Below are 14325 nucleotides of genomic sequence, written 5' to 3'. Positions count from 1 at the left end.
ACCCCATACAATCCATTTAAGTGAATGCTTATTGTGACACCCACCCATCAGAAACTCCTAAGTCCCCAGTCCTGATTTGAAAGTTGAACATTTTCCTCAGGCAGCAGATATCTTTACATTATAAGTTCAAATATTGGTGTTCCAATTTGTTTTGAGTCTTGGGACATTGGCTCTGCGTCTCTCTTAATTAATTTTTCCAAGTATTAGGTTGTTGCTTTAAACCATTGTTGTTCAAGCAATGGAGATATGAGATCACAGCCAATGCTGGCTCCCCAGAGGTGCCTAGACCTGGTGGTACTTATTTACTTTACAGCAGTGATCTTTGCGCCCTCGCCTTTTCATGCTTGCTTGCTTCCTGCAGAATAAATGGACAAAATTAGGTGTCAGATGCAATGAGTTGTCAAGCCCGGAAGAAAGTCTGTCCAGCTGTATAGAAGCCCCTCTCATTTGCTAGGGGCGTGCTGGAGGGTAAGCCAAATGAAGAATGATTTGAGCAAAACGGTGTTGTATGCAGGGAGTTGGAAGAGATGACCCTATGAGTCTATGATTACTTATAGGAAATTGGCAGGTTTGTGTGTAAGCCTCCCCGCCCCCCTTTAGGCTTTAGTAAACCCTATTTTTACAAGGTGTAGTTATAATTTCAGCCCCACATGTTTGCGGTACTTCCCCACTGCTGCTCTGCTAGTTCTTCTTAATTTTAAGAGAGATGTTGTCTTTTGAAGCCAAAATGCTAAGAATTGTATCAGAGCTTAGTAGTTTCTGTTCCTGCTTTTTTGCTAGCTGTTTTGCTGTCTCCCACTGCCAATGTAGAAAGCTTAACTACTGCATTGCCTAGGGATGATTACGTAGTGTAGAGCTAAACTGGAAAGGAAGAAGCGATAAGACATCACAAAATAGAGGAGCTGTGTGTTGTGAGGTGTGTTCCCTGCTGCTTCCTGCACACCTCTTTGGAGCTGTGCCAATTCTTCTAGCTCTTCATTTGCCATTTGGGCTGCCAGGGATGAGGAATGGGGACTACCAGTGTTTTTGAAACTTAAAAAAAGTGTTCTCTCTGGAATCACACTTGGTCTTCTTCCATCAAGTAGGCCTTGGATGGACGAATGGTTCCTAGTACTGTATGGCTCCTTTAGTTGAAGCCCCCTGCCCCCCCAGCTAACCTCTGTCTAGCTTTTAGGTACAGGATTTCCCCATCTTGCTTTGTTCACTATCTACAGTTGGATGTATTTGGAGTCAGGGGAGTAGGTCAGGAAAATTTCCAGCTTCAGGAGAGAGGCAAGTGCAGATGCTTCTTCCACCTTACATCTTTCACATCCCTTGGAGACATCTGCCTTTTAAGAGCATCATGTCAGTGGCCAAGATCAACCTTTTCCATAGTTCAGCTATTGACACGCAACTTGGAAACTGGATAATGTTTTGTCTGTGGAGGGATGTATGGGCCTTGGCCATGACCACCGTTCTCTTTAAATGGTTGCATCAAGTATCCAATGCCATTTGGAAGCAAGCTCTTTGCCTTAGAAGACCGCCCTGTTCTCAAGAGTGTGGGATAGCCGGTTACTAAGTAATACTGGAAAGGTACTCTCCACATGTTCAGGGCATTCTCAGCAGAGCCGAGTCTTAGCATCCAACTTGTTCTGGAGTGAAGCCCAGTTTGTGTGGTGCTCCCATTGTGGCAATAGTTAGTGTGGCCACTCTACCACAATGGTACATAGAGCCAGCCACTCTTGCCTGTCAAGTCTTGCTCAACGTGCATAAATGCAGTACAGTTAAGGCAGAGTGGGGGCTTGTTGGCAAAAAGGGATGGGCCTATGCATGTGGCTTACCTGACTTCTGCCAATAAATCCTTCCTTTGTACCACAACATGGTCACGTTTTAGGGCCTTGTGATGAAAGTGATCAAGAAAAACCCAGGTCCTACCACCTTTCCTATAATAGCATGCCATGGGTTAAATGATTCTGAATGGTCCCATCCTTTTTATCATCTGCTAGAATGGAAAGGTAGCTAATGTAGGTAGCCTTGCAGAGATCCAAATTATTTATAAATGCAACTATTTGAGGAACTTGATATGGATATCTGCAGGTGAGTCTAAAATCCCTTTAGTGCAGAGACCAGGTGGTCATCTTAAGCAAGAGTTGCACTCACTTGTGACAAGCTGTTCTAGCCCATAATCATTTTCAGTGCACAGTAATTCAAGGCTTCTTTTCCTTTCACCCATGTCGTTCTCATTGGGAGAATTGAGGCATTGTGCTTGGTGTAGCACGATAGACTTTTGTGAGGGGTATTGTCATCTGAACTGTTAGATTATGGACCTTAATTGCTTGTTACTTGTAAGTGGATGTTTTCTTCTCTAGAATGGTGACTTTGAATACTTAAGACTTTGCCTTTCCAAAAGGAAAACAGTATAGCACCTCTAAAGGGTGGGCCTGCATATCCACAGCAGAGTGGTCTGCTGTGTGGCCTGAGGGCCACGTGCAGCTCTTGAGGCCTTTTGGGGCAGCCTCTGGCAGCATTTGACCCCCCTTCCCACAGCCCTCATGCTGCCTTCCCAAAACTGGATAAATGAAGCACTGAGCTTTGGGAAGAAGGAGGTGTGAGGCCTCCAACCCAAGGTCCCGGAGTCCCCCTGCCTCCTTTCCAAACTCCGGTGCCTCGTTTAGCTGGCCTTCGAAAGCGGCACAAGGACTGGGAGCAGGGGGCTGTCAATTTTTGGGCTCCCCCTGCCCCCGGGGCGTGACAAGGCAGTTTGCGGCCGACAGGTTCCGTGTCAAAGTACTCTTGTGTCCCACTTCCTATGGGCCACCCTGACATACATTCTTATATTGTGTACTGTAGGTGGTATATGCTCTGAACAACCATATGCAACACACGGCTAATAATGCGCTAACGAAAAATTATATTGTTTCACAGTTCATAAAAACAAACAAGTAATGCATGCATAAAGTCACAAATAACAGGAGTCAAATAAATATGCCATAAACGGAAATAGTAGGCATGGTCAGTCACTATCAAAGAACAGTACGAGGGAGGCAAAATGCCTTTCAACAGTCAATCTCCTGCAAATATGTGGTGATAGGAGCTCGCAGCCGATAACAGCAGAACAGTTTTTCCTAGATAGATGAACTGTTTCAAGGATGATTCTTCATCAGCTGACAATAAAATGAAATCCATTGCATTCAAGAACAATGCAGAAATTGAAATGACAGACCTGCATACAAACAACCAATAATAATAAATACATACATACCAAATAAACTGTCCCCAACATTAGCAGTTGATCAGCAATCACTTAACAGTGTAGTAAGCTGATACTGTTGGCAGAACTCTAATGGCATTATAAAGGCTATCCACAGGTGTACTTAAAGGTAAAGGGACCCCTGACCATTAGGTCCAGTCATGACTGACGCTGGGGTTGCGGCGCTCATCTCGCATTATTGGCCGAGGGAGCCAGCGGCTGAGCATTTAATGCCCAAATATTCATTTTTCAATGACTAGCTCACTGTGGATCACTTTGTACACACAATTAACTATTACTTTTAAAAAACTGAACAGATTTATCCCGTAGCAGAGTTTCAGTATAAAGGCATGCCCGACACATTTAATAGAAGTGAAGCTAGTAGTGTAGGACTTTTGAAAAATGTAATTGGTTTAGTATTAATTTATGAATTATGAGTGTGTGGGGGTTTTCTTTGGGGGGGGGATAAAAAGTTGGCCTTAGGTTTGCCTTGTCAGGGAGCATCAGATGCTGTCCTATATCAGATGAAGCTATTTGTCTGTATAGCTCAGTGCAGTCTGCGCAGGTTGGCAGTCACTCTCCAGGGTATCAGGCAGAAAGAGCTCTTTTACCTTGCCTGCTGCTACCTGGTCCTTCCAGCTGGAGATGCTGCCTGGGACTGAACCTTCTCCAGGCACAACAGGCACCTTTGGGCTAAGGGTCACTCCCTAAACCTGCTGCCTAGGATAAAGGCAATACGTGTGTTACATATCGAAACAACTTTTGCAATTTACTGTAGATAAGTGGTTACTGTTTTAACTGGCTAAAGCTGTAGAATGGCAATAACTGTGTTTTATCTCTTCACCCCAATTTGGCACCTATGACAATTTGTTTGCTGTGTTGCGTGTGTCCCATCTATCCATGTCTTCTGGGTCTGCATAGAAGCCTATGGTAAGAATCTTGCTTAATGTGTACTAATATGCCTAGTCAGTTCTGCGTCTTGCTTTCGATGACCCATGAGGAATTTGCACGTATACTTGGATTTTGAAAGCTAAAGGTAAAAAAAAAAAAGCAAGCCACTAAAATAGTTTTGTCTGGAACACATTCTATAACGATCAAAGAAGCAATATGAACTCAAACTTGGTGTGGGGTGAGGAAAGGATTAGGGATAAGGTAGAGTTGTGAAAGCTTGGGGGAGAGAACTCTTTCTCTCCCCCACTCATCCCCATTTTTTTCCTAGGGATTCATGCCTCCACAATAAGGTTTGGGGAAGACACAGGAAGGAAAGTAACAATAATGTTTCTTGTTTAATACTGGAAAAGCAGTATGACTATTCAGAGAGGGCATAGTTTTAGTTAATACATTTCCACCTCACCTTTTAGGCATAGCTGCCAAGTTTCCCATATTCCCCAGGAAACCCCCGTTTTTCCAGCCGTTTCCCGCTGGCAGCCCAGATTAAAAAAAAACCCCGTAAATCCCCCGGATTCTTACCGGCCCAGGGAGGCTCCTTCTGCGCATGTCTGGAGTCTCTGGACATGCGCAGAAGCGATTTCTGGTGCTGCTCTGCCCAGTTCCAAAATGGCCGCAGCGCGACTTCCAGTGCCACGCCACACCGATCCCAGATTTTTCAATCTGGGAGTTGGCATCTATGCTTTTAGGGCAGCCATTAAGATGAACATACATTGTGATTAAATGAAGGATAACAAACTTTATATGAAACTGAATTCATTTATTGTAGATTGGAATGTATGACAAAAGTAAAAACATATTCTGTGAAGGAACTCCATTTATATTTTGTGTATAGATATATACAGTGGTACCTTGGGTTACAGACGCTTCAGGTTAGGCGTTTTCAGGTTGTGTACCGCGGGAAACCCGGAAGTACCGGAAAGCAATACTTCCGGGTTTTGCCGCTTGTGCATGCACAGAAGCGCCAAATTGCATCACGTGTGTGCGCAGACGCAGTGCTGCGGGATACGAACACTGCGGGTCGTGGATGTGCCTCTGTCATGGATAACGTCCGCAACACGAGGTTTGGATTCAATTTGTTTCAGGAAACTCTAGTTAAGACCAATCACAATTTGTTGAGGTTTGGACATAACATTTAATGGCCGCTCGCTGAAATTAGTAGCAAAAGCTTTTGTCTCTTCTCAACCTGAGGCCAAATATTAAGTGGGGGAGGATGGGGAGATAACATGCATAAGCCTGTGGCTCACCTAGGCTTCTTCGTGTGAGAGTCAGCCATAGTTTATCATTCACTGGCCAGCATAAATCATCTCTTCTCCCCCAATATATGATACCTATTACAAGGGGGATCTTATTGCATTCCTTAATTAAAGAACTTAAATTCGGAAGTGACAAAAATTATCCTAAATGTGTAGGAATAAAATCAAATATAAGCCCTATACCATATTTTATTCAGGCTACTTTATCCATAATAATACACAATATATCCTTTGTCAAATAGGAACCAAAATATTCTTATCTCAGGGCTTTTGTGCTTTGGTCAACATTGTGTTGGCTCCAGAAATGTTGGGCATGGAATTATTTGTTAGAAGCACCAGCAGCTGAAAATGCAATTCCAGAAGAGTAGTTACTTACTTACTTATCAAACCTTTATTAGGCATTTTGCAAATAAAACCATAAAAGAGAAAATAACATATAAAAGCCTTGAAATATATATAAAAAGGCAGCAGTTGGCTATATATATATATATATATATATATATATATATATATATATATATATATATATATACACATACACACACACACATACATACATATAGAATCAGTGGCTTTCCTTGTTAACCTGCTCCTTGGAGGGCTGCTACTAAAAACTCGGCTACCCCCACCGTTACCCTTTGGTCAACATCAGATAGGCAGAATCCCACACTTTCACCTTGCTGGGGTTCCAGACCACCCAAAAGAGGGGACAGCACGCGTTGACGGAGCGTACTGTACAATGGGCAATGAAAGAGAATATGCTCTACAGTGTCCGGGACATTCATAGAACATCTGCAGAATCTCTTGTTTCTAGGAATGTTTTGATATCTTCCCCTGACAAATGCCGAGGGAAAAACATTCAAACGGGCCAGCATAAAAGCCCTACGTTGGGCTGGGATTATTAACTTAGTGATGTAATTGGCTCTGCTATCTAAGATATTTAAGTCATAGAATATAGGGGAGCATATTTTGTTTACAGCTGCCAAAATATTTTGTCTCTCGACATCCTTTAGTCTAGTTAGGATATTATGGAAAATGTATTGCTCGTTAGAATTGTACAGGGGCTCCAGCTCGATGCCTAAAGATTCAATCTTTTTTTCAAGGTACTGATACCATCTTGATTTATAGGAGTCTTTGAGCAAATCGGCGAGCAGACTTGATGGGGAGCAGCGAAAATGGCAGCGTAACCAGTATTTTATTGAGGTGGTCCAGGCCCAATATTCCATTGTGTGTATGCCTATTTCTGCACACATTGTTTCATATTTGATCACAGTTGGGAGTCCAAGAATATGTCTCAGAAAGCTGGAGTGAATCTTTTTTAAATCACTGTCATATGCTTGGACCCATAGCGGGATTCCATAGAATATCTGGGATTGCACTTTTGTTTGAAATATCTGGTTGGCCGCAGGAAAGAGTAGTTGTATTAGTCTCTTACAGCAAAAGAAGTCAGAAGAAGTAAATTTGATATCGATGGGCCCAGGCACACTCGGCACTAACACGCTGGGTCTCAGTTTGCACAAGACTGCATGTGAGAGAATTCTTGTTTGTGTGGGCTTAGCTAATGTAGATCACAAATGAAGCCAGGTGAAATTATGGTCAAATGTGTTGAGGAACCTCTGTTCCGTTGTTGTATGTTCCATCTGGTGTTAAGAATTTTATGTCTTCACTAGAGTTCTCAAGAAACTAAAAGGGTGGGAAATGATGCTTTATAAAATAAGAGTCGCATTCTCATAAAAATAGTTTCGCTTTTCTGCAGCAGAGAATACTTAAGTTATAGAAGGAATATAGACTCAGTATTTACAGAATAATTTAAAGCCCCAGTTAATGGAGGGGAACATAAATTAGGATAAAGGAAGAGGTCATGGTAGAAAGGGAATTGATTTCCCTGAAACTTGGTATTTTTCAGGAGCTGTTTGACTAGAGAAACTCTCGCAAGGTGACTTTATGTACCAGTACATACTATGGGTTGAATGCAGAGTTAGTCATATGTAGTAGACTCGTTAAAACCAGTTACAGGTAGGTAGCCGTGTTGGTCTGAGTCGAAGCAAAATAAAAAAATTCCTTCAGTAGCACCTTAAAGACCAACTAAGTTTATATTTTGGTATGAGCTTTCGTGTGCATGCACACTTCTTCAGATACTTCTTCAGATACGTATCTGAAGAAGTGTGCATGCACACGAAAGCTCATACCAAAATATAAACTTAGTTGGTCTTTAAGGTGCTACTGAAGGAATTTTTTTATTTCGTTAAAACCAGTGAGACTTAAAAAGCTATACCTTACAAACTTAAGTTTCATTGATTTCAGTGGGTTTACTCTGTGTCTGGATCCAACTCTATGCTGCTATAGGGTCTAGAAGAAACGTAAAGGAACTATGAAGACTTCTTACTCAGATGTATTGTGCAGGAAGTGTTTGGGAGTGCTTGGGAGATGTACTATACAACATGTTATTTGTCGCCTATTGATCAAAAGCCATATTTTTATTTGTACGGTACAACTTGTGGTTTACCTGTAGGCCTAGGAAGATAAGTTTCTCTCCAAAGAGGCATGGATTCTATAACATTTTCTTCTACCAACCAGTATTGTTGGGATGCATCTCTAGTCTGAAGTGTTCCCTTTGGTTAATAATTTTGGGATTAGGATATGCTGGTTTTTTTGCCTTGTGAGATGGTCAGTTGTATGGAAACAAAGTATAGGAATATAATAGTATGGGGAGATCTGCTTTCTTTTCGTCACCTGAGGTATGCTTTTCTTTACAAATGCATTCCTGATTCTTGTGTTCTTGAGGATTCAGGATGCAATATTACTGAATGGGAGGTCCTTGACTCAACCCTTTTTCTCTGCAAGCTGAAAAAGACTTGGTCAGGTGTTCTTCCACAAGAGGGTGCCTGGCATAATCTTGACCAGACAAGGGTGTGCTTCACTGAGAAACTTGTAAGCTTGTTTAATCAGAATCTCCTTTCTTGTAACATCAGAAAGAACTTTATGATAGTAAAAGCTGTTCAACATTGGAACTGTCTCCCTCAGGAGTTTGTGGACTCTTCTTTCTTGGAGGTTTCTAAGCAGAGGCTGGATGGCCATCTGGCATGGATGCTTTAGCTGAGATTCCTGCATTGCAGGGGGTTGGACTAGATGACCCCTGGGGTCCCTTCCAGCTCTACAGTTCTATGATTCTAGTGTGCATTTGTTGAAGGCTTGTGAGATTTGAATATATGCCATAAATAAATCCTAAAGAACTAATAATCACTGTTTGCAGTCATTGATTGTACATTACCGGATTGTGCTTCGAGTATGAGTTTTGGAGTGCATAATACCGATCCCTTCAGCTTTGTCCATGTGTCTGTATGCAGTCTTGAAGAAGGTGTGTGCTTCACAGGGTGAAATGAAACTTCAGGTTTGAATCTTTTAATTACAATAGCCAGCAACTTTCACTTATTTTTCTTAGGTGATTGCAGCTTCAGGTGGATTGCAAACAAAGCAAGCAAGCAGGAAACCCTTGCTTCCTGGGCTCTGGAGGCTCTTGTTAGATCTCACAAGTCCACCTGAAACAACCTTTTCAAAATCTATATATATAAAAATGTAAACTGGGCATGTGGGTTACTATCCACTTTTCTCCAAAACTGCTTCAAAACCCCAAAAAAATCCCTGTTCCAAAACGCACCACTCAGCCAAAAGTGCATGCTGGGAAAAGAACCAGGTTGCAAACCAGCGCCCTCTAGTGGCAGCTACACTGGTACTACACCTATAGAACCTTCCCTCTCAACAGCACCTCGGCTGCCGTTTACATACTAGGCTGAAGCCTTTACAGACTAGGCCAATTGGAGATACTGACTCACGTGGGTGGGGGTTGGGAGGGCAGGGGACGGGATAGGTCAGGACACTGTGGGACCATTCACAGGGATGAGCTGGGCGGTGGGGGGAAGAGGGGACGTGATACATCATGGGTCAGGACAGGGTAGGGGGAATCACAGGGATAAGCCCAGGGGTGGTGGGAGGGGGCGGGATACATCATGGATCGGCACAGGGTGAGGGCAGTTACAGGGATTAGCCACAGCAACGTGTGGCAGGGCCAGCTAGTAATATATATATATATTAAGAATAACATGCAACGGTGGAAACAGTTTTTCAAGCTTTGCTTCCAGGGCTTTGGGATGGTCACACAAGGCCTCTGGGATGCTCCAATAAAATTTTGTGGGGCCGTCTCATGAGATCTTGGATGGCCCTGATCTTGAGAGATTTCAAATGGCAGGGGTGGTTCTGGGTGTCATTCTGACTTTGCACAATGTTGCCTTTGCATGTGGACCACCCAGAATGCACGTTGTGGGCCTAATATATTCTAACAAGTCCCGATGATCTTGTTGAGAAGAAATGGCATTGGGAATCTAGTTCTAGGAACCCTTATCTTTGTTAGCAATTACAGTGGAACCTCGGTTTATGAACACCTCGGTTTATGAATTTTCGGTTTATGAACGCCGCGGACCCATCTGGAACGGATTAATTCACTTTCCATTACTTTTAATGGGAAAGTTCGCTTCAGTTTATGAATGCTTCAGTTTATGAACAGACTTCTGGAACCAATTACACCCATGTTTCAGTTTATGAACGCTTCAGTTTAAGTACTTTGCGGACCCGTCTGGAACGGATTAATCCACTTTCCATTACTTTCAATGGAAAAGTTCGCTTCAGTTTATGAACGGTTACTCCGCGGACCATCTGGAACGGATTAATCCACTTTCCATTACTTTCAATGGGAAAGTTCGCTTCAGTTTATGAACGCTTCAGTTTATGAACAGACTTCCGGAACCAATTGTGTTCATAAACCGAGGTACCACTGTAATCTTAGCAAACGGGTGGCATTCAGTTTGTGTGCATGTGGATTGTCTTTTCTTCTCATCAGTGGGAACTAGCCATGTGTGGAAAGCATAATAAATTTGTTAGTGCCTATCTCTAGTGCGGTTACTTTCCTCATTAGGAGATAGCGGAGATCAACGATGACAAAACCCACACTCAGGATCACCCTCTTATTCACAAAACCTATCTCTCCTCGTTGTTTTACCTGGAATAGGATTGATGTTATGTAGGGCAAAACCAAATTAAGCTCCTTATGTTCTTTGCCAAATATCCCGTTCTGTGTTGTCTTTTGCTGTGTTGCAAATAACAGCTTTTAAAATATTGTACTGACTAGTTCAAGGTAGCCAGGGTTCTATTGAATTGAGAAGCACATACAAAGGCCATGTAGTGCTAGCTAATAACCTTTTGCTCCCGTAACAACTGAAGAGGGCTGTTGCTCAGGAGGAGCCAATGGCAGCACACTTATCTCTGTTACGTTGCTTTCAGCCCGTTCAGTTTTTGTTTTTTCTAATGGGTTTTCTTGATATCTCTTCAGGAGGAGGAGGAACAGGAAGAAGATGACGACGAGGATGAGGATGACACCGATGACCTTGATGAGCTGGACACTGACCAGCTTCTAGAGGCTGATCTGGAGGAAGAGGAAAACAACGAGAATGCGGGAGAGGATGGAGAAAACGACTTCTCACCTTCTGACGATGAGGAGCTGGCCAACCTGCTTGAAGAGGGAGATGAAGGAGAGGATGAAGACTCTGACGCTGATGAGGAAGTTGAGCTGATCCTCGGTGATAGTAAGTATACATAGGGAGAAATTAACTCTTTGAGGGACTCCAAAGGGTTAAAAGGTCCAGGGCAGACCAAAGATACCAATCTGAAGAAGTGTGCATGCACACAAAAGCTTATACCCAGAACCAACTTAGTTGGTCTCTAAGGTGCTACAGGTTAAAGGTAGTGTAAGCACTGCACTGCCTAGTGTGCAGGCCAGATTCCTTGGCCCCAGATTCCTGAATTAATTTTAGCTAACTCTCATAGGACAACTCCTCAGCTCATGTGACAAGCCTGATAGCTGTGCATACAGGTTGTTACTGACGGCATGATGTTTGTAGCGTACATGTGCCTTATTTATTTATTTTTACCTATGCTACTAAACTGGAACCCAGTCCAGGTTCCCAGGCATCTGCAAGTGGCTGTTTGAAGATGTGTGGTGTGGATGTGGCTCACACTTTTTTGTATTTGTTGGTGATCCCGCAGTAACCAGGTTTGCCATGTAATTGTGATGTTTCCCATCGCTTTCCTGAGAGTATCAACTGTAAATCATTGGTGAATGAGAATTGCTGAGATGCCCTAGCAGTGGAGCTATGGGAGAGCCTGGGGCATAGTTTTTCCAATGGTGGTGTAGTTGTCAGTTTGTGGGACTTATTTCCATGTAAACATGCCACAGGCTCAAGCTGCAGTAATCCCCCAATCAATACTCCACACAGCACAGAAGAAGCAAGTCAAATATAGCCAACACTACCTTCCTTTAGCCTGCCTGTCGCTGGCTTTGTAAAATTAAGCATGCAGCTACGCAGAAGTTCCCAGAGGCTTGAAAGCAGCATGAGCCAGCAAGTTGTGTTGCTGCCTGACTGTCCTCTGTTTGAGGTTGCTGCATCTGCCCCATACTGCCCCCCCGTCTCTCCCCCCCCATATCTTTTTGAATCTCCTGACCTACTGCAGCTCTTTCTCTCTAAAAACATTTTCTTGAAGATCAAAAAGGGACGGGGATTGAGAGGTGCAAGGGATGGAGCTTGAAAGTTGAGGGAAATAGGGTTGTTTGGAAAGTGTCGGGAGCAGGTGTGTGAGAAGAAAGTATTGGATTGGATAGTTTGTGCTTGGAGAACAAACTTAGTTCCACCTGTATGGGACGGTAGCAAGAGGGATTAATCTTACAGGGGAGCCATGCTAATGAGCTGAAAACAGCCCCCCTCCCCCCCCACAAAAATCCTCACAGATGCTTGTGTCTGTCTGTTAAGGGGACAGATAACTGTTGCTCAGTGAAGTGGGTAGGCATTCAGTACATGCTCAGAGGTGGCTTATTTATTATTACATCCTGTATTCTGGGATTTAACGCTGGTAAACTGAGACAAAAATTAAGCACAGGGCAGGCATGGGCACCTGAAGGAAGGGAGTTAAATGTGTGTGCTGAGGCAGTGTTTCTCAACCTTTTTTGGGCCACGGCACACTTGTTCCGTGAAAAAAATCACGAGGCACACCACCATTAAAAAAGTTAAAAAATTTAACTCTGTGCCGCCCTATATTATAATTATGACTGTAAGAAACACTTGCCAAATATTGCTTTCCGGCGGGTCAGTGCTGTGTATTGGCGGCCCCCAGGCTCGTTTGCACTGAGCTTTGGGAAAGAGTAGGAGAAATATTGCTTTCCGGCGGGTCAGTGCTGTACATTGGCGGCCGCCAGGCACGTGACAATGCAAATCGCCCTTCTCGTCATCGCACGTCGCGGCACACCAGCCAGCGTCTCGCGGCACACTAGTGTGCCACGGAACAGCGGTTGAGAAACGCTGTGCTAAGGACATGGGTGGTGGTGGAGGAGTGGACTTCTACATTGCAGGGACAGAGTGTTTCTTTTGTATAGAAAGAAGACGCAACAGTGCTTTAAAAAGAGGGTTGGGAGGGTGGGAAAGGAAAGAGATCGCTATACATAGACAGTGAGAAAAGGTGATCAGGCTTCCTGGAAGCTGTGTCACCTGCCCTGGAATCCTCTTTCCTGCCCTTTGATTGCATGCTTCTCATTGCAGGCAGCAGTTCCTCAGTTCTGAGAGAAATGCAGGCTGCTCATTCTCAGGGGCACTTTGTGCATTACGTCACAGCAAGAAAGTTAATCATTTATGTTGGAGCAAAATTCTTAAATTTCACAACTGGTGTGCTTGTGTGTGTAATCTTGGAAATTTAAGGTAGTCTTGGTTGGGGCAAGCTATGGGTGGGTGGGAGAGGCTTCCCTTCAGTGAAATCGCTGGAACGTTTCCTGTTAATTTTTTAGCAGAGGCAGGACCTTGGATGCCTGGAAAGTGACGTGTTGCTGGGACTGTTTGAGAAGACAACCCTCTGTCCCAGTCTGGTCCCATTTCCGTTCATCCTGAGCTAAAGTGGTTTTGCTAGCAGACTCATGTGTGCTCTTCTCTTGTTTTGTTGTAGTGCAGCCCTGCTTCTCTGCAATCAGGCACATGAACCTGGGGGCAAGCACCCTGTCAGGTCTCCAGCGATTTTCTTGTATATTTGTCAGTCCTCTATGTTCTTAATGGTGGTAGGTATTTTGTCCACATTCCGCCAGGACATGTTGCAGAGCTCTAATTAAAAGATGGATTGTATCTAAAAAGATGCTGTGCAATTGTTGTGCATTACTGAGGAAAATAAGCCCATTAGAGGGTTCTGGATTGCAGCTGAAAAAATAGCCTGGGCATTCCAGCAGAAGCTAGTGATGCCAGAAGGGAGCATTACTGAAAGTATTTATTTTTTAATAATTTCATTGCATGGTTACCCTGCCTCTCCTCACATCTAGGCAGCTTCCTTCCAAAGTCTCACAATATGCAAACACAAATAAACAGCTCCACCTTCCTGTTGTCTCCGTGGATCTGCCTGTTCCATATCACGGGTCCTCCCAGTTGCTTCTGTCTAGCATCTGTCGTGCAAAATAAGTATTTGGCTGACATTGCTCTTCTGGGGACTTTTTAGTGTGAAGCATCAAGAAAAACATGGGAGGTGGTGGTGGAGGAAGCACTTGCAAGAAGGGGTGGTGGTGGTGGGGAAATGTGACATTGGTGGGGCATTTTGGGAGGAGTGTGTGGAACCAGAGGGCAGGCATTGATAGCATGCAGGAATAGATTGGCATATTTGCACTTCGGGAGGATAAGTATGTATTCTGCATAGTAAGCAGACACACGCTAGAATGCTCACCTCATGCAGATGCCACTCGGTTGCTGAACATTTAAAGGAATTTAAGTGCTCCTATTCATCTATTATCACCCTCAAATGAAGATGTATTCACAGGTC

The 14325-nt window shown here is 43.7% G+C and overlaps 1 protein-coding gene across 3 annotated transcripts in view; it reads left to right on the top strand.

Moving 5' to 3' along the window:
- DCAF1 (DDB1 and CUL4 associated factor 1) overlaps nucleotides 1-14325 on the top strand; it is a 56674-nt gene that overhangs the window by 38492 nt on the left and 3857 nt on the right. For all 3 annotated transcript variants that reach the window (XR_015948218.1, XM_060271526.2, XM_088662182.1), the window contains one exon: nucleotides 10817-11069. Coding sequence is in view for 2 of the 3 variants with exons in the window: in XM_060271526.2 (XP_060127509.1) it covers nucleotides 10817-11069 (253 nt within the window). In the remaining variant the exon portion in view is untranslated. The remainder of the gene's footprint in view (nucleotides 1-10816; nucleotides 11070-14325) is intronic.

This window comes from Zootoca vivipara, chromosome 2 (assembly GCF_965207765.1).
Source record: "Zootoca vivipara chromosome 2, rZooViv2.hap1.1, whole genome shotgun sequence".
Taxonomy (NCBI): domain Eukaryota; kingdom Metazoa; phylum Chordata; class Lepidosauria; order Squamata; family Lacertidae; genus Zootoca; species Zootoca vivipara.
The sequence above is the reverse complement of the archived record's forward strand: the minus strand, read 5'-3'. Positions and strand labels throughout refer to the sequence as shown.